The sequence below is a fragment of the Agrilus planipennis genome, unplaced genomic scaffold (assembly GCF_000699045.2).
Source record: "Agrilus planipennis isolate EAB-ADULT unplaced genomic scaffold, Apla_2.0 scaffold93, whole genome shotgun sequence".
Lineage (NCBI taxonomy): Eukaryota > Metazoa > Arthropoda > Insecta > Coleoptera > Buprestidae > Agrilus > Agrilus planipennis.
Window position 1 is genome coordinate 799,323 of NW_020438867.1, and position 21,668 is coordinate 820,990.

The following is a 21,668-nucleotide window of genomic DNA, read 5'->3' on the forward strand; positions in this document are numbered from 1 at the left end:
TTCTTCGATTAACATTGGTCTTGTTCTATTTATTCACACAATAATTGCCCTAAATGCTGAAATTTTCTGTCATACATGCGAGATTGTCATGACTTCTAAAGAAAATAGTGTCGATAGTTGTCAGAGTTTTAAAAACTCGAGAACATATTACTGACCTTATATGTATAAAAAAGACCATAAGTCTGTTGTTGTTTTTCTAATAAGCATGTACTAGGTAGTATTTTATATATTTTTATGTAAATGCTTATTTTATTGATTATGGATATTTATTACCTATTAAATATAACAACTGCTAACGCAAAAAAAATCGATATTTACGCTGTCTTCACTTTATTGCAATTTCGTAATTACAGAGCATCAAACATTAAGAAACACGCGAATGGTGCATCATCTTTTACCAGGAAATGTGGATACTGACCTAAGAGATACAAATAGAATGCCTCAACTTTCTTCATTAAGTTTGTCCATTGCATGGAATTAATGCCGTATAAGAACACGAATCCATTTGTTTGCATTCTAAAACCCAGAATGAGTGTGAAACAATCCTTGCATAACTCACAATTTGTCACCGCAAATACCTAAACTGTTACTAAACATACATAGAAGGTTGATTGTAAAGAGTTCTCTGCAGAACAAAATTGATTGCTTTCAGGAATGGCAATTGTCAGGTTTTAAAAATACATATAAGACCATAATATTCCTTTCCGACAAAGAGTATTACCTATAGCTAACATTGTTAAGCAGTTGTGTGAGCCGTATGTAGGTTAAACAACAAATGCTCGCTGACTTCTTTTTTAAGAAAAACCTTCGACGTATTACGTCCATTTATCGTCATCTTCGACTAGTAGTTGCCGTAAATAACACGATTTGTCAAGAAAAAAGTTGAACGAGTCTCTGAGCGAGACGATATCAGCAGTTGAAGAGAAACGGCGGACATATGGCGCTCGCAATGTAAAAAATCAAGTTCAAGGATACTTATAGTAATACTTTTACATGCTGTAGACGTTTTGTTTGCGTAATAACCCGTTAAAACATTTGCATAATTCAAATCCTAATTTAACTATAATATATGCAGAACAAGTCAACGCCTTTTTTAGAAGTGAAAATCGTACTATACGAAAAGGTCGTTCTCTCGGTGGCATATATACTAATTAAGATATAAATTATTATACAAAAAATAAGTGATTCTGGTAATTTAAATTTCTAGTTTTACAGCTATCAGCAACATTAGTTGCGATAAAGTTTCATATTTCATTTTTAGATTCCAGAATAAACAACATACCACTAAAAGGTACACAATCCTGCATTTAAAATTTTTAAAACACACTATATGTACCTACGAACTGAGAAGTTATGATATTGAGCTTTTGATTAATAGACTCACCCTTCCTGCTTTGGTGAGCTCCTGAAGGCACTAGGAGGCGACAAATTCCCGTCCGACAATGGACTCGACACAGGCGATCCAATACTTCTGTAATCCGAATAGTTATCCAGGCTTCTCTTGATAGTCCCATCGGTGTGACTCCTCTTCAGCGGATCGTATCTTTTAACTTCGTCCTTGTAAAATTCTTCCCGAAACTCTTTCTTATAAGGATCACTCGCACTTAAAGCACTGGGTGTAAAGATACTGTCAATAGGATCTCTCTTGGGTGGTAATGTAGAATAGTTGTATTTAGAACCGATATCGGAATAGTCTGAAGTATTGTAAATGGAAGAATTATACGTGGAAGAATTGTAGTTGCTGGAAGGGCTCGAATAGTTGCTGCTCTTGTAGGTAGCGTTCGGATATACTTGCGTCTGAACTTTTTTCAATGTATCTCCTGAGCTTTTATTAAAGCTCGCTTTTCGCACCAGGCTAGGACTGGATAATTTCTTCGAATCCCCGATCATGTTTGAATTGACGCCGTACGTAAATGGTTTACTATCTTGTCGAGCGTGGTATGGAATATTCTTGTCTTCTTCTTCGTCTATGTATCGGACATTGTCGAGGTTGAATGTCGTCGCCGACGAGGAATCGCAATCCGAGTTTTGCTGTTGTCGCGGTTTGATGTCGGGAATGTTCTGAACGGTGAGCATCATATCCGATAGCAATTCGTCCAATTCGCGATGCTGATCTTCGGGGGTTAGGGGGGACGGTTGAGCAGTCGGAGGGGGACTCGTTGAGGCGTTCGTGTTGGCGTTCTGCTGGTGACCTGCCCCCACAAGCGCACCTAATTAGTTTTGTTTATAATTTTACGTGGAATGCCTAAACGGTTTGCTTTTCTTAATCTGAACGAAAGAATGCAAGGTTTCTGGATAAAACCTATTTTTATTTGATTGTTTAGTTTTATACAAACTAAACGCATTTTTTTTTTTTGGATACCTTTAAAAGGGTATTTGTGTAGGCAAGGAATTGAATCAATTTTTTTTCTTCTTCAGTCATTTAATGCATGCAACCTCGCATATTTCCATTACAAGCAAAAGTAATAAATAATTTCAAAAATAAATTGAACGTAATACACTTTTCTCCTCTGTATATGTACGCAATTAATTATTTTCAAACACATGCGAATGCACCACTAGTGTTTGGATTAATGCCAGTTTGACGAAAGCCTTGCACTTAAAATTATTTTTCTCGAAAACAAAACATTGCATAATTTTGTAGGTAATAACATTTAGTGCACACTTAAAGAGAATATTCGTAAAAAGTAAATTTACCTAGACTTATGTAAGTACAACAACTATTCTACATCCGTTCCGAGAGTAAGTTGAAAAAGTGTAATAAAACTACCTTCAAACCGGTTGAGTATGAACTTTGTTATAATAAAAAATGTATAACAAGTGTAATATTACCTGCAGAAGAAATACCAGAGTCCATGGACACAGTCAAGGGACTAGAAACGGCACCGGGTGACAGCTCCGGTTTCTTTGCTATGGTTGCGTAAATACTTCCGTCAAGTGGCCCAAAAGTGTGATTTACGTCTTCTGAAAAGAAAATTCAACATTTAGAAATGTACATATTTGACAACCAGTTACAATTATGTATGTTATAGTAAAATATTTAACAATTTAAAGTTTGTTCTTTTGTGCATTTGGAAAATCCTTAATCATAATCATCAACGTCATAGAATCGACAGTGGTAAGACTGGTTGGACATGCATCACCACTCTTTCCTGTTCTGAGCTAATCTTTACATTTCCTTAAAACTAGAACATCCCTCACTCTTAACTATTTGTGAACAGTAATGTGATCCTGTTTCTGTTTCTGCTTCTAAATGTCTCGAAATAGCCCTTCATGCCTGAGAAAGCGTCCTACCAACCTATCTCGTCTGACTTTTATAGCGTCCCCTGTTCTTCTATTCTTTCTAACACCTCTTCATTTCTAACTTTTTCTACCTATGATATTGTAGCGACCACGAGCGTGTTTGTGTGCGATCGGGCATACGTGTGTGTGAGCGGCTTATCGATTCGCCGACTAGCCGCGGGCGCTTTTCTTGATGTGCGCCGTATCTGTAAACGTGTGTGTCGTACCTGCGTTCCGGGAAAGCAATTAAACCTTTCAAAGAAAACGAGACTTCTCTGGACGGCTGGAGAATGTTCCCGAAAGAAGGCAAGGGAGTATAAAAAGGAAGAGAAGATCGCCGAAGTGGAGTAGAAATAAATTGACCGTTGCAGAAGTTAATCAAGAGATAAATTGACAGTGATAGAGGTGAAATAAATAGAACAGTGAATAGTAACAGTAGTGTAAATAAACAGAATAATTACCTAAGTGTAGTAATAATTTAATAATGTTTTTTCGTTCTATAATAATTAGTGTAAATAAATAGTTTTTGTCGTTGTGAGTCTTAAACCGTCCACATTTCCTACCCATACAGAGCCGTGCTCCAGACATACATCTTCAACAACCTTTTTCAAATTTCTAAATTTACCGTTTGCGAGCATAAAAGTACATGTTTGTTTTATATCTCTACTGCTCCTTCCATCCTGAATTTCCTAGATACCGAAAATCAACGACTTCTCTTAATGTTTCGTATCCTATCTTTATATTCACTCATTCCCTATCTCTTCTTCCCTTGCATGTCAATATTTATAATAATCATAGCATTTAAAATAAATATTTGGATGTCCGCTGTAAGTTGATTCTTCATTTTATTTTCGTTTACCTTTTCGAAAGCATTTATCAGTTTATGAATTAATACGGATGGCGGGTGATGCCTGTAACCGCTATAAATAAAAATGTTTTATTTGCATGCACATTACTGATAAAGCAGCAAATGGCGAGCCACAGCAATTTGTATCTATCATCTGAAATTGCAGAATAACATCAAAACTATAAAAGGAACAAATCGGATTCCGTGTGATTAATATTCTGACTCAAATTGTGTAGAACTACAAATACGAGGAACACGATAAATAAAACAACAACGTTACAAAAACATGCAAATAATTATTGAGCTAAAGTTCAAATAGATGAGCAACAAATAACCAAAACGCTAATATGAAAAATCACGGAAGTTTCACAAATTATTATTAGTAAATCAAGAATATATTTCAGATTTTCTGGAACGTTTTGGGATTTATTATGTCCGATTCATTCATAATCGTGTATTCCTTTTTGTATGAAATCCTATGACATTGTTAGTTACTTAATAGTGGATTAATATGCAATATTAATTTGAAATCATCTTTTCGATTTTTTATTTACCCACTACAAACTACCTCAAATTAATGAGGGAAAAAATTGTTGCTGTTGTCACACCCCCGCCGAGAATCGAACCCGGGGCCATTGGCTTTGGAACATTGATGCGTAAAGTCAAAGGTCCCGGGTTCGATTCTCGGCGGGGGTGTGACAACAGCAACAATTTTTCCCTCATTAATTTGAGGTAGTTTGTAGTGGGTAAATAAAAAATCGAAAAGATGATTTCAAATTAATATTGCTTTTTGTAGACCAAATTATTGATACCCTCTTACAAAATAATGAAAATTTTTTTACCAAGGCGTACTAATGAGATAAAATAAGATCGAAATCTTGATAAATTACTAACCAAAAACTTAATCGGTTTCTATTAACAGTTTGGTAGGACAATGTGCGGTTCAATATAACTTTTTACCCAGGCTTCTATTTTAATTTTTTCGGTAAGGAAGCCCAAAAATTAAAAATATGTCTACAGTTGATAATGTTCAAGTAGACATTTTTGATTATATAACAATTATTAAAAAACAGAAACATTGGAATTTCTATTTTTAAGACCAAACGATTGGAGTTTCATTAAAGTATGGGATACAGAATTTGACCAATTATAAAATGACATCATATCTTAAGAAATAATCTAAGCGTTAACGCATGTACTTATAAAGTTATAATTTTTTTAAATGATTAACGAAGTACGACAGGTGTAAATAAATGTATCTAATTAAATAAATATATGCATATTGTGCAAACGACTGAGTTATTAATTAGTCACTATTGGAGCATGTTTAACACTGGATGGCTATCCATTCATTCATAAGAAACGATTAAATATGCTACCCATAAATATTGAATATGAATAAAAGGAGTAACTTGAACAGGTGTGTTCTTATTGAAGACGGTCAACATTGGATTATTTATCAAAATATGCTTAAACTATCCATCTTGCTGTAGACGGTTTGAAATTTTGGAAAAATATTCATACACCCCATAATTTACTTCTCAAATACAGTAAGTCATGAATTAAATAAATTTTAACTTCAATGTATGATAACAACCACAAGATTAGAACTTTTAGAATTAGAGAATCCAATGGTGTCAAAAAACTTCACTCAAATGAGTATTTCGTTTTACAATTATTACTTATAAGTATTAAAATGGTTCGAAACGTTTGAAACTTTTACAACCTAATCCCATTTTTCTATAGATGTACTTGTAATTCCGTAGTACATGAATCTCCATAAAGCTATTATTTAAAAACATATCAACCGTATCCTTCGAGTATTTCAAACAGAAAATTGTAAAATTTTAGGTACTGTAGAATATAAATAGGTTTAGAATTTCCAAAACTATTTGAACCAGAATTCAGTATACTAACTACATTTGACTGGGGAATTTTTTAGTTCAAATCAGATAAAATATATATATAAAAAAGTTCTTAGCTTCTAAATAACGCTAATTAGGTCATTTTAACAATATTGATATTTCGATATTCGACATTCACAAGCAATTACCAATATTATTGCAAAAACTCGATTTTAACTTACGAAAAATAAGATATTAATTTCCACTGTCTTTGTGATAACTGTGAAGATACAAAAAGCTCTGAATTGTTCAGGAAAATACTCGTTTTCTTCTTTGACAACATACCTACCAAAGTTTCACTTAATATTTATTATGAACCAGCTAATTTTTAAGGCAAAAACATCTTTTATTCTTATTAATAATAGAGAATGTTGAATCAGTTACTTAACCATTACCTTGATAATGTCCATAAACATTGAATGAAACGTTGGTATATTGTATATTAACGTAAGAAGTAAACACATGAACAATTCGGAGCTTTTTGTAACAAAAAACTAATTACATTAAATTCAAACTCGAATAATGTGGCTAATATGGGATCTTTGTATATCGTTCCTATTACATTTCCACTGTCCTAAAGCATTACGTCAAAAAATTTCACTTATCGTTAATGCTACAATTTTGTGTGTAGGTGGACGGCCGATGGAACCCACTAAATCATATAAATTTAGCATACGTATATGCTCACGGTCAGATCAAATTCCTTGGATTTAGTAATGGAGGTGGATTTATTTGAAAATTTGCTGCTTTTCGACAATGTCTGTTTTCAACTAGGAAATTTTGTAGGATATTATCGTGAAAAGCGATTATAGCATATACCTAATGTTTCCAAAATTTATTCACTTTGAAATCAACATGGAATAGTAATTATGTATATTTTCGAAATTTGATGTAGCAAATATTATCTCATCATCACCATAAGGTCATCAGTCCTAAGACTGGTTGGACACGTACCTCCATTCTTTCCTATCCTGAGCCAAACTTCGCATTTCCCTAAAACTAGAACAACCCACATCCTTAACTATTTGCGAATATTATCTACTGTTACAATAAAAACTAAGATCCAATTGCAATTATATTTTATACATTATTATTTATTTTTTTAATTTAGTCCCCATACTCTTTGGAAACGTTAAGCAGTTTGTTGGAAAAGTTAAATTCAAGAGTACATTTCCACACTATGTAATAAAGATACTCAATCAGTTCGGTAAGAATGAACGAAAATAGATACACAATTCCACCAGAAGTAAATACTGTAATCTTATCTCCTTTCGCTATATTTGTACATTGCATCCATTGAAAAAGAAAATTACGTCTATAGTTACGAACATATCTACATATTACATGCCTAAGGATTTTCCATTCTATGATCTATCAAATATTTACTTGTCTTCCTTTACATATTTATTATAATACAGTAAAAGTTTCTTATTCATGGTTTCTATATTCGCGTTTTCATTATTCGGGGCTAAAAATTTCATTATTCGAGGATGTAATCGGTAAACAGAAACGGATTTGATATCAATTATTAAGGGGATTGACCGCAATAGACCGCTCGTGCCTAGTGTGAATTTTTCCGAAAACATGGGTTTCTATTCTAAACATTGTGATTTAACGTTGCGAGATAAATATGAGATTTTTTTTATGGTAAAGGACAAAGGTTCACACTCACTCAGTATGTTTTGGTTTCCAGTAACATGAACATTAAAAGTTTTTACAAGTGCTTAAAGTTGATGCTTTTTGTAGGACATGTATTTTCAATAGAAATAAAAAAATAAAAAATGACCTTCGACAGGCTTTAGAACAAAGCTTTATCTATCTTACTTCAAAATTTCAAACTTCTATTCCAAACATTAAACTTATGATATCTAGAACCGATAAGCATGTTTTTACTCTATGGCGCATGTACTACTGAATCCCCTTAATGTATCGGCATCTTATGAGTATGTACTGTTGGTATATGTCGAGGCGACTTTTATAAAAAATGTAACCGAGTGGACTAATTCAAAATTCAAAACAAGAAAAAATCACTAAACTTTTTTAAACCCTTTTCTAAATCTGATTATAACGATTAATTTTAATTGCGAATTTCTCAATAAATTGATTTTATTCTGATACATATTAGTTTTATTTTTGAATCTTAGAACGTATCCCTTATGATTCCAAACTAATTACCATTTCATATCCACGGATCTGAATTCCCGGCATATTTATGGAACGTATACCCCGCTAATAAAGAGCTTTTACTGTATATAAACATTAGATCAGAGGTCCATGACATTTTACTGTATAGGGAATGATTTGGGTGTTTAAATTATATAAGGGAAACAACGAAATTTTATACTACAAGGTTTAAAACAAAAGAACGAAACATATAATTTCACACAATTGTTTCAGATTTTTTATCAGCATTAGGATGAAACGTAAGCAATCTATGATTTCACAGGTACGTCTATATAGATAAAACAAGGAATTCTTATTGTTTACAAAATTTTCTAAACCTAAATCTTCAGTTGTGTGTGCAGATTATTATGATTAGATGTATCTACATAGATATGTAATACGCAAACGTAAATGATTTAGACTTTAAAAATGGTAGGCGCGGTTAGTTAGAACATCCGTTACCAAAAATGTACGTTAAATAAAACAAACAATAAGATAAATGCGTAGGTGCTATTAATGCGAAAGAGTAGGTTCAAGATTGCCACCTGCCTCTGCATATTACGATGTTGTTCTCGTCTGCTTTTTTAGAATTAAGTTCATGGTTGTATGGAATTCACCTATCAAGGGCACCTCTTGTCTTGTCATATACTCATACCATACGCATTGTAACAAATATTCATTGTACCAATATTCACTGCTATTATTATTTGTTCACATTCGGATTAAAAAAGTGGTTGATCCCAGACTCTTCCAAATAAGGCGTTAGCAATCGGGTTGTTTGGATGACTAATAATACCTGATGCTGCTCGAGGTCTAAAGACGTATTCGCTTAAATAAGAATGCCTTCGCAAAGAGAGCTTTGTAATATATTTAATTGGAATGATTAAAATTAATGTCGCCCAGTTATCTTCTTGCATGGCATCTTAATTTTATTATCGACTAACCTGTAGATCAGTCTGTGTTATACCATGAATGAAATTTATGTTTTTCTTTAATTTAATAATTTGTGTCATATTCACCTTTTCGAATTAAATATACAATCACTTAAAATGAAATATGTATCTACACGTACGTATACAGTAACAGTTTGCAGTTACATCACTTTTGCCCTGTAAGATTGAAGAAATGATATCCAACATATTTGTAAACTTTTGATAAGCAAATATTAATTAAATAGCGACATAGTTAAGGTTATTTTTGCTGGTCGTACAACTTAAGGTTGAACAGTAAAAAAAGTTCGCGATAAGACACATTACCAGAAATGAATTTATTAGTAAGAGTTTTTAGAAGAGCTTTTTGACACACGAGATGATTTTATATTTTGTCTTCTCAATTATTATTAAAGATGTATTGAATTAAAGTACTGGTAAGTATATACCAAAATTTGGGGGTACTACTACTGATGGTATCTCATCTCAGCAAGTGCATAAAATTAACACCCAAAATATGACAGAATTGTTAAAAAAAAGGGTAAAACTTGTAGAAACTAAAACAATAACAGACAATTTGTCGAAAAAGAACATCAGGTATATGGATATTTGGTTATTTACTAGGTAATTCATACGGTGCAGTTCACTATAGAACATTTTGCCTGACGTCTACCCCAGATATGCAAGAGAACAATCTAACAAAGTTCATCATTATCATAAGGTTGCCAGTCCTAAGACCGGTTGGACATGTACCTCATTCCTATCCTGACCCAATCTTCGCATTTCCTTAAAACTAGAACAACCCACATCCTTAACTATTTGCGAACAGTAATCTAATTTAGGTCTACCTCTACCCCTCACGTTTCTACCTCTAATATGTCTCTAACTAGACCTTCATGCCTGAGAAGGTGTCCTACCAACCTATTTCTTATCGACTTCCATAGAGTTCTCCGCTCTTCTATTCTTTTTAATACCTCTTCATTTCTAACTTTCTCTATCCACGGTATCCTCATCATTCGCCTATAACATCACATTTCGAATACTTCTAACATTTTCTTTTCCGCCGAGCCCACCCATCCATGTTTCGCACCCGTACAGCGCCGCGCTCCAAATATACACCTTTAACAATATTTTTCTAATTTCTAAATTAACGGTTCGCTAGCATAGAAGTGACTTTTTTGTATTGAAGGCGACACGACCCTGCGCTATCTTCTGCTTTATATCTCTACTGCTCCTTCCGTTCTGACTTATCTGACTTCCTATATACCTATCAGCTACTTCTTCTATTGTTTCGTCCTCTATCTTTATATTCGCTCTCCCTATTTATTCTTCTCTCGCATACCAGTATTTTTGTTTTACTTTTATTACGCTGAAAAAATTCTTGGCAGTACGTTTCCACTTATTCTAAATCAGTGTTTGGTGAACGGTGGTTAAAATATAAAAATGCCCCAGGTCGACCACTATTAACCACCAAATCTCCCACACCCCCATAGCTACTACAAACTTGCAACCACCACAGTGCACACAGGAGACCAGAAATTACTACCACATACACACATCGGTGATTTGCCCCAAGTGTAGTGGTTGCAAAATGAAATATACGAACACACATATGAATTTTTATTTATAAATTAAGATTAGTGAATAATTTAAGTCAATTTATTAAAACAAGGTAAAAATATGTAAGTATTAGAGTTCTTATATCAAAATAGATTTGAATTAGGTAATCATTTTCTTATTTCTTAATTTATTTTTACAAGATTAACAAAATTATTACTGAAAAATTCATCAAATATATTCTGGACACCCTGTATACTTAATCTGAACAACTATTCGTTACTGTTACAAGGTGAATAACGATTTACGATCTTTAACTTACTCATATACGAAGACAGCTTACTGCATAATGAAAAATTTTAACGACTCCTTTCGCTTATTATACCCCCACTTTATTTATCACCACTCTCTGTTATATGTGTATTATTATGTAAATTTTATTTTCATCGTCAAGTTAATAGAAATGTAATTTCACGGCGTGAACTTCGAGGTGACTGTCACGTAAGCGCGCACCAGATGCTACAGTTATCTTATCAAAACAAAAATTTTATCTGTCTCGTATAAAAATGATCTGATACTACAATAATCCTGTACTACTATATCCTATTTATGTTAAAGTTAAAAAAAATGTTATATAATGTTTTGTTTTCCCTAAAAAAACCCTATACCAGGAATTCATTTACATTAATTTTCAGTAAAATTTTATAAATTTTACCTAATTAATTTTAATTTACTATTTATCTAATGCACGGTATAAAATCATCAAGTAAATTGGTGTATTACACTATACTCCTATTTTAAATGGATTAACAAAGGAAAAAACAGACGTTGACAAGAATAGTGAACTAATAAAACAATTCCAACTGTAGACCGTACTGTATAATTCAATAATTTCAAAGAACTCAAAACATTCAGAATTGTTTTCATTTTGTATTATTAAAATACGAAGAATATGAATTGTAATGTCAAAAATATTTCAATCTATGGTTAGATTGCTGATATAATTACAAAATCTATTCAAGCTAAAACGTTAGACTGTATTTTTTGTGTATCCGTTTCATCGCCAATTTTGCTTTTGTGTCTGATGCCTCTTATTTCACCACACAGTTTATAAGTTTCCCTGAAGATGGACTCACAAAGTGATCAATACTGGGTGGACAAACACAATCAGTATGAGTATAAGAATGAAATATTCTTACAATATCCAAATAGATAGTAGTAGTAGTAGATACTACCTTAGACAAAATTTTCAGTCTCTCTCCAGTCTCTCAGTTTCAGAGTCTTTCGGCATTTCTGAGAGCGTCTCCCGCAGTGTTTCACAGTCTCTCAGTTATTGCCTAGGTGTTTTTATAGATCTCTCTCACGGTCTCTGTATGAGAGACTCGAACGATAAAATTGTTAATTCAGAGATTCGAGTCTTTCACAGAGAGACTGAATGAATAAAACTGAAAAATTGAGAGATTCCAGTCTCTCGTAGAAAGACTGGGATCTCTGAAATATGTTGAGCTTAGAAAATTTTAACCATGTCTATCGAGACACCACTTATTGAGAGATTCGAGTTTCTCGGTCAGAGACTGGATACGAAGTGAGGATCTCTCTATGAGCTACTCGAGTCTCTCGTTCAGAGACGCTAAACAGTTTTTTTGACAGTCTCTCTCAGCGACACCAGAGAGACTCGATAAGAAACGGAGACTCGAGTGTCGCTTTCAGAGACTCTGAGAGACTGAACATTTTTATCTCCGGATAACTTCAGAACAATTAATCACATCATCACATTAGAGTCTGTCTGGTTGAACTCTATTTTCAGATTTTAAAATAGCACATGATCGGGAGCCAAATTTCATAATGAATCACTCATATTGTCATCATTCATCAACTCGATGATTTAAGAAAGATTATCTGATCTTCACAGGGTAGAGAAGACTTCCTCTTTCCGCTACTTAGGTAAAGTGAGTATCTAATATCATCATAAATTGTAACGACGGAAATCAGGACAAAGTACTTTACATTAAGTTAATAAATCAGACTACTATCTTATATTTAACATTTCTTATTAGCATTTGTTGTTCGAGTACACATTCTTGTACCATGGATGCGTTTGGATAGGCAAAATTGACATCGGTATCATCTACAGTAAAAAATATAAACGATTTTTACGGATATTCCGTAATTTTACGATAATAACGAATAATTTTTTAACTCGTCAATTGCGATTGATTGGGAAACCAAACTTTTCAAAAATTGGTTATTTCACGTGACATGGTTTTCCATCGTAGCTACTTGACTTGATGTCAAGTAATTTCAAGGTATCGACCTGAATCGATACATACGTGCGAATTTTATTTATATAATTGTGAAATCTTTGGCAATGAAACTATTCGAGGCTGCTCAGAACATCTCCTAAAGAAATGCAATTTAAAAGTCTGTTTCTTCGATGGTCAGTTAGCTTTATTCCATCCTATTGAAATTTGCTACGAGGCATGGACACTATCCTGACAGTTCAATAGCAAAACTACTTTTTAATGTGTTACAACTTTATGACTTAATAAAATTAGTACAACCTACAACACAAACGGCTATTTTACTTTTATTAACAAACTGCAAAGTTTTACTACTGTCATTGATTCTAAAAACACACATTTTAAATATGGGTGTTAAGAATTTTAATGAAAATCCTTGATTTGGAGCTTGAAAAGATAACTTCAGACAATGATGATGATGACTGATAAGCTAAATTCGTCAGCGCAGCGCCAGAAAAAAATTACAATCTTACAAAAATATGAAAAAATTTTGAACATTTACGCGACGCAATAGTACGAACTTGAAAATGGTCATGTCAAAACTTGATACCGTAAAATAGATTAATAAATAAATCAAGTATCTTGAAGAACATCGAGTCATCTTGGAGAACTACCAGGTTCTTACTTGATCTCAAATCGATAAGCCGTGACTCCCTAATTATTTCAATTGAAGTCCGAATATTCAAATCAAAATATAAAAACTAGAGAGTTGTAAAATGTTTTCTTCTTTTCTATCGAGATACTGATCAAAAAACGGAGCACAAAAATACGTTTCAAGTGAAACGCCAAGTTTTTCCTACTGATCGTAACAACGCAAAACAACACATAAACAATTATAGAAAATATTATAAGAAACTCTGTAAACTCCGCAAATGTTTTGTAACTTAATACAATAAGCTTTCATTTAATTAATGATCCATAATCCACATTAGTTCATCAAAGAGCTTCATTTTGAGCTGTATAATTCATCAAATAAACAATTATGTGCTGTTGTAATCTTCACATTTAACCTCCAATTATAATTTTAATTCTTCGGGTTAATTTAAATGCCTACATACTAGCTGACGGGTATAAACCAATGTTACTTTTTCATAACATAAAGTTTAAGTTTGAAAGCTCACAGCTTATTAAGCGTTATTCTTTTTTTCCTCACCGTTTCAGGTTGGTCGGTTAACATTCACTTCTAAATTGGGAGTTAAAACGAACACCACACTAACATATAATTAAATCGTTTTCGAAAAAAAAAAAAAGACGGTTGGAGCACAAGCGAGAATGTCCGTCAGTCAGTCCGTCCCGTTCGTACGTTCTTCAAACTTAATATTTCCAAGACTGAAATAGGCGCGCCCGCTGCCCAGAAATAAAACGCTCCTTGGCCGCTGCGTATAGTTTACCACCGCAGACGTATAGCGTTTCGAAAAGCAAAATTATTTTTAGTTGGTTAGTTGAGTCGACTATAAGGTACTTGATTACCAATGAAAAAATAACGATATAAAACTTGCATAAACGAACGCATATCAAACGCGTTTTCTTAAGGCTGACTTTCCAACGTCATCAAAATTTGACTCGAAGTGGGTAATTTCAAAGTATTATAGTTGAAAATAAAAATAATAACATCTTTTGATTTAATGCGGAAAATATTGTTGTGAATTATTTATTATTCAAAACTGTTTCTTTTTGGCAATCATCATACTATCAAAATAAAACTGGTTCATCATTGGTTCGGCAAAATCTTATTAAATCATTTATCACCATTTATTAAAATATTGAAAACCTCGCGTCAACCTTTTTGGGGTGTCCCATTCTAAACGGGTAAATCTCACATGAGTAGGGATGAGGAATCTCACCACTTTTACCAAATCTAAACGTCAAGGTAAACGAATTTCCAGAATATTTTGTATTTTCAAAGATAAAATTTCGATTCGTTTGCTACCCCTTTATTATACAACAATAAAAATTGTTTTGAAGGCAGAGGACAAATCCAATTCAACTACATACAAAAGTATGGACGAACATTTTTATTTAACTGAATTGAAAACGTATCCTTGACGATTACGTTGCCTAATATTTAATTAAGTTAAACTGTATATCAATCAAATATTTGTCACTATAATTGTATGACAAACAATTTGAACAGCTGGCTAAATATTTATATTTTAAGCTCAATTCGTTCCTTAAATTAATTGAGACAAAACGTTAGCCATTATATTTTGACCACCGCGATGTAGCCATTTGGCAAGGAGATCCACAACACAACAAATTTTATATCATTTATTCTGTTATTCGGAACAAATGAGCAAATGCTTTTGATCATACTGAAATTGAAATTGCCTAAACCGTGTAACTGTGCTATTAAAACAAACTTGTAAAAAATATAGTTTACGTACCTATCATGTCGGGTACACCTTGAAGCAAAAACAGAGATTAAAGGATTTAATAAATCTCACTTTTGTGTTTTATTGGTTGCCACAACAGAATTATTGCTTAAGTCAAGGGTTTAAAGCGAATATCTGATGCCTTTACTTCCTTTCATTTATCCTTGTAGGTAAATGTGAAGTTGGCAACTTCTACACAGGTAAAAGTTTAAAATTAGCCTTAATTTTCCTGTCTGTATGACTGCCAAATCCTCAAAAAATACTGCTTAAATGTTTATTGATGACTAATTTCCAACAATACAGGGTGGAATTAGTTTTCAGTTTTTTTATAGGCGAGTAAAAGTTAATTTAATATGACACTTTTACAACTTCCAAATATTAAACATTAAAGTTAGAAATAATGAAAAATGTGACACCATAATATGGTATGTAATATGTAAAAGTGCACATCAGTAAAAATATAACTAACCATTAAAAAAAATACGTATTACAATTTATGAGAAACAATGTAACATTAAGGGTTATTGGAGCGCTTCCACAACTATGGAGTCGTCAAAAATTTTATACATTTAGTAACATTTTTGCACCGTATTCTACGCATGAAAACTCTGTTATTAAATACTGCATTACAGTATAGAGAAAAATTTATACGGTGTTCAGAATTCCATTCTATTGGAAGTGTGTCGGAAATTTCGCACTGTGTTATACGGTAACAATGTTCAACAATGCCGCGTTATAAATTGATAACACAAATGCTGTCCTATGTTTTCACTCTGTTAACTGTTTCAATGTTTGACATTGTAAAATATCATACTTAATTATGCACCGTGTTTTAACAACTGCATTGCATAAGGCGGTGTTATAGTTAAGAGATTCTTAACCTTCTAAGCTTTTCTTTTTTGCCGCGCCCACCGTCCATGTTTCGCACTCGTTCAGCGCCGCGCTCCAAACATACACATTTAACTAAATCTTTTACGAATTTCTAAATGAACTGCTCGCGAGCATAAAAGTGACTTCTTTTATTGGAGGCAACTCAACCCTTCGTTATCCTCTGCTTTATATCCATCCCTACCACTCCTTCCGTCCTGACTTATTTGACTTCCTGGATACTTAAAATCAGCCACTTCTTCTAATTTTCGTCTCCTATCTTTATATTCGCTCTTTCCATTTTTCTTCCTTTGCACACCAGTATTTTTGTTTTACTTTTATTTATTTTCATACAATACTGTTTTGTCAATGCCGCTTCCATTTTATTTGAAGCTATCTCTAACTCCTCCTTGCTAGATCCTACTACTGCTAGATCATCTACAAATCTAAGCATAGTAACCATTTGCCCCTGCATATCTACAGATCTATCTATAAAGTATGTTATAAAAATATGTGCACCTGCTATTTTTGCGCTGTATTTGTTAGAAACAGATTGTGTTTGTTTCTGAACGATGTTATTTGAAACTTATGCTTTTAAAAAATCTATTTAAATAAGTTCTTCTTTTCGCATTTTTTGCCATTGAAATGGTTGCAACTATTGTGTTAAAAGGTCACTACAAGTACGTAAAAACATAGTCGATCTCAAATGTTGCATTTCTTATATAGTAAAATAATAATGAGGAAATTTGAAACTTAGTTTGGATACCCTAAATTCAATGTTGTCTGCATTAGTGTAGTGGGCGTTTATTGATTTAGTTACCAAGAAGTCTTCAACCCACAAGGAAGTAAGTAAATTTCTAGGCGACAATTCTGAGTCATGTGCAAAACTTTAAGGTAAAATTAGATTTCCTGTGCAAAAATAAAAACACTACTAAAGTCATTGACATTATTCATCATATAAAATCTCCCAAACTTGTAGATTTTCCGCTTTACTAAAAGTATTTACTCGAATGAGTTAAAAAATATTTTTACTTTTGATATGAAAATAACATTACCTCATTTTTCAAACTTCTAAAAATTGTTTTGTTTTTATTTTACAGAACAATTATTGCACAATACGAATGTACTACACGACTACACATGTAATAGATGCCCCCCACATATTTATGACTGAAGTCTATTTCATAGTATAAAAAGAAAACTTGTAATGTTTGATCGAATTGTATTTTGGAAGTAAAAACGTTTTACAATTGTTTTACTGACTTTGCGAATGTGGATGAGTCAGTTCTAAATTTAATGATCGAATAAACAAAACAGTAAAAAGCTTTATAATAGTTGCTCCTGTTCCGATTTCTGCTTAGCGTTTTTGCTTATTTAGTAGGTATTCGATATTCATACGCGTAAGCCCATAAAATTTCAATAACCTTGGCTTTCTTTATAGATTACGTATCGCAAATTTATATGCCCTTTGGTAATTTCTGCAGAACAAATTTTATTACGTATTACAAAATGCTAAACAATGCATTTATTATTTGCTAAACATTACTTATGTGTGCATCCCTGTCTGACTCCCTTCCTAATATTTACTTCTCTAGGTTGCAACCCTAGCTCTATAACTGCCTGTTGTTCTTTATACAAACTATCACTCTTCTATCTTTGTAACTCATCCCTACATTTTTAAGTATATTTAACATCTTGTCCCATTTAACATTGTCAAAAGCTTTTTCTAAATCTACTAATCCTATGTATGTACTCTTTCTTTTCTCTATAGTTTTCTTTATTGTTACATGTAAAGCTAGAATGGCCTCCCGCGTTCCTCTATTTCTTCTAAACCCAAATTGATCTTCTCCTAATAGTTCTTCCGCCCTTTTTTCCATCCTACTCTGTACAATTTAAGTTAAGATTTTTGACGCACGGGAAGTTAAGCTAATTGTTCTAAATGTCTCGCACCTATCCGCGCCTGTCTTTTTAGGTATGGTTACCACCACGTTCCGTTTATAATCCTCTGTGTAACTTTCCTTGTCTCGTAAATGTGACCAACTAGCTTAAACATACGATCTCTAACCTCTTGTCCTGCATGTTTTAGAATTTCCCCCTGTATCCATCTACACCTGGCGCCTTATTATTCTTTAAGTTTTTTAATGCTACATCGAACTCTTCTCTCATTATGGGATAACCAAGCTCATCTATCTCCACACTACCTTCCTTCTCTAATATATCTCCTAACTCAGGGCCTGTGTATAGCCTCGTTTCTTATATTATTACTACTGTACCCTATATCTCTAAAATTCCTTTTAATTGTAGTATACGCCTCATCTACTTCTTTACACATCTTATCAATCCATTGTTCCTTAGCTGCCCTACACTTCCTAATTATTTCCCACTTTATAGCCTTATAACTAAATATAAATACTTGAGCGAATTATATTATACTAAAATTCTTATTAAAAATGTCTTTAAAAGTAAGTCTTTCATACTCAATGACGCGAGTATCTAGTATTTATATATGTATTTCTTCAAATTTCTGCTCCATGGACATAAACTGAAGGAATTTTTGTTTCCGATATACAAAACACGTCAAAAAGTAAGTAAATAAATGAATAGGTAAATATTGTCATCAAATAAAATAAAATAGCGTAATAATTGAATATGCGAATATAAATTAACAGCTGACCTTGGAATACCTACTGCAAATGCAAAAAGTGTTGTTTTCAGTCTCGCAAGTACTTTTATTTCTATTTTTTTCTGACCATAAATTCACGATCAGTACTTTTAACATCGCTTAATTCAATCAGATAAGTTTAAGCCTTGTCACTTAATGATGAGAGCAGACTTGCAACTCATTTTTCAACACACACACAGCACTGACTACTTGTTATTTTATTTTTAGTTTGGTATGTTTGGTATTCAGGATTCGGTTTGTTGAAAAAATTCAACGCTTAAAATTTTTTTATATGTAATTATAAAACTGCTTGTTTGCCAGAATTTTGGAAACAGTTCGGAGAGTGATTAAGTATGTATAAGGAAAAATAGAGAGGGTACAAGATAAGGATATGGAGAGAGGGATATGCTGCTAAGTTGTGAACAAGTATATGAACTGAAAAAAATCGAAAAAATGTCAAAAAACACATTAACATTTTTCGATACTTTTAAAATAAGGTTTGTTTGCAGGACCTTTAATGATACTAGTTAGAGGTATCTAATTTCCAAACAAATAGGCATTGATTTTACTAATAAAATCGAAAATATCTACTAATCTAGGTTGATTAATCAATATAACTGGACGAATGGGTAGATTAAGCGCAGGATTTTGAGCGTTTTCATAATATTTTTTAAAATGTATATACTTATAACACGTTTACGAAAAACATTTTTATCAATTATAATTATTATCAAAGTGTACATCTATTAAATAATTAGAAAATGTTGTTACAGTTACCGACTTATAATTCAATTTAATTGCAGTGTTGAAGAATAGGCGGTAATAAATCCTTGATAAGTGTAGAAACGATTTACTATACACATAAAATCATTATAATGTGAATAATTGCACCTATTTAACATTGCTCTATATTTATTTGGTATCAATCACACAATAAGCACTAAAGAGGACGAGGACGAGAAGTCCGTGCAGCTAGTAAATGCCCACGCGCTAGGCCCCAGTAGGTAATTTCACTACGTATTAAATTCCTTAAAGCATTCATTGTAAACCATAAATTAATTACTGATGCGGGCGCAAGAAAATTACTTATAAAAACTAAGAAAGAAAGAAAACAAACAAGCTTTATGAAAATTTTATTGCCTCGACAATATTGTTTCTGTCTTAGCGACCATTATCAAGAGTATACACAAAATTTACTAATCTCAAGTAATATTTTGTATACTCTTGGTAATGGTTGTTAGGAACAAAACAATGTTGTCGGGGTAATAAAAATTTAGTGGAAATTTATTTTTTTTATTTCTTTCTTTCTCAGTTTTAAAATGTTTCACAAAAAGTGAACTATGCAAAGTTTGAGTGTTATGAAAACTTATAAAACGACGATAACTAATGATTTCTGTAATTGTTCTTCAAATAACTGAAAATCAAAATTCTGTTTTCGCACCTAATTAATAAAACCATAACTGAAGTTCAACACATATTATACCTGAGTGTACAAAACGGTTGACTTACCTATTTCAAAAAGAAAGATCATAATGTACTTTTTGGAATCCTTTCAGTTCTGATCTTCCATCAAGGATAAAAACGATTTCAATGTCTCTAAATTTTAAACAAAATACTGCAAGCCAAATTATACCTATCCAGTATTTTTCGATAGCATCAAATTTCATACGTACAAGAAAATATTTGTAGGCTACAAATGCTTACTGTTCAAATATTATAACATTAGAAAACAATTACGTTTTCGTTTTTGAAAAACTCAAACCCATATATGTAAAAAAAATCAATAATATCGAACACCGTCCAAGCGCTGTAAATACAATATCTCTTTCCAAGACTCCACTAAAAGCAGAAATATGCTACAGATGGCGTTTACCATGCTGTTTGTGGTAATTAACTATCTTAAGGCAGCAGGAATGACCATCAGGAACTTTTTGCACAGAGGCATTAGTTAGTAACTTTATAGTACTACATAAAACAAATCAATAATATCGGTTGTTGTACCATCACATCCAAGCGCTTTAATTAAAATATCATTTTTCGAAAATGACAATCTAAAAGTTGCCATAGAATTAAAGCTAATGGCTCTAAACTAAAGTATTAAATAAATAGTTTACTTTTTTCTTATATTTCAATTCAAAATTTTTCATTTAATTAAAAATAATTATCATTAAAATCCTGTTCAAGTATACTGTATTAATGAGTATATAGAAATCTGGATTTACGCGTGATCTCCATTAAAAATTAAATTTTAGACAATAGTAACTAGGAGTGGGGAAATCTTTATCAAAGAATCAGTACCAGAATATTTAAGAGGGTCGTAACATATCGACTTCTCGTTGTCGTTTTGTGTAGATGCTTGTCTACTGATAGCGAGTTAGAAACTTTAATTACTGTTGTAATTATCTGGCGTTCGACAGTTTCATTGAAGCTTACCTTCCGAATTGTAATCTTCTTCCGAATCAGGAGCATCTAATGGACTGTCGGCCCTTGTTATTGGATCATCAGCTAACGTTACGGGCACTGCAGGAGTTGGAGCAGGTGTTGTTGTCAGACGACCTTCGGGCCCAGGAGAAAAATGTAGCTCAACTGCCCCATCCGCAGGAAAACGGGCATCTGTAAAAGAAGAAAACAAAAACTTTTTGAATAAGCATCAACAAAACGTAGTTTCAAACAAAATAACCAGCAATAGGATTAAACTTTTTAAAACAGTGATATTTTGTCATATTTCTAACAGTTTCTGTCTCCCTGAAATCTATAAATTTAATAGCAATTTGGCAATTGGTTT

The 21,668-nt window shown here is 32.6% G+C and overlaps 1 protein-coding gene across 1 annotated transcript in view; it reads right to left on the reverse strand.

The window, feature by feature from the left end:
* The window catches only part of LOC108739713 (tensin-like), a 45,303-nt gene extending 23,778 nt beyond the window's left edge, over positions 1-21,525 (reverse strand). Inside the window, exons 1-3 of the mRNA XM_025976055.1 lie at positions 21,317-21,525; positions 2,833-2,964; positions 1,385-2,210 (exon numbers count right to left, since the gene is read on the reverse strand). Of these exons, the coding sequence (XP_025831840.1) occupies positions 1,385-2,210; positions 2,833-2,857 (851 nt within the window). The 5' untranslated portion in view covers positions 2,858-2,964; positions 21,317-21,525. The remainder of the gene's footprint in view (positions 1-1,384; positions 2,211-2,832; positions 2,965-21,316) is intronic.
* Positions 21,526-21,668: the final 143 nt, after the last annotated feature.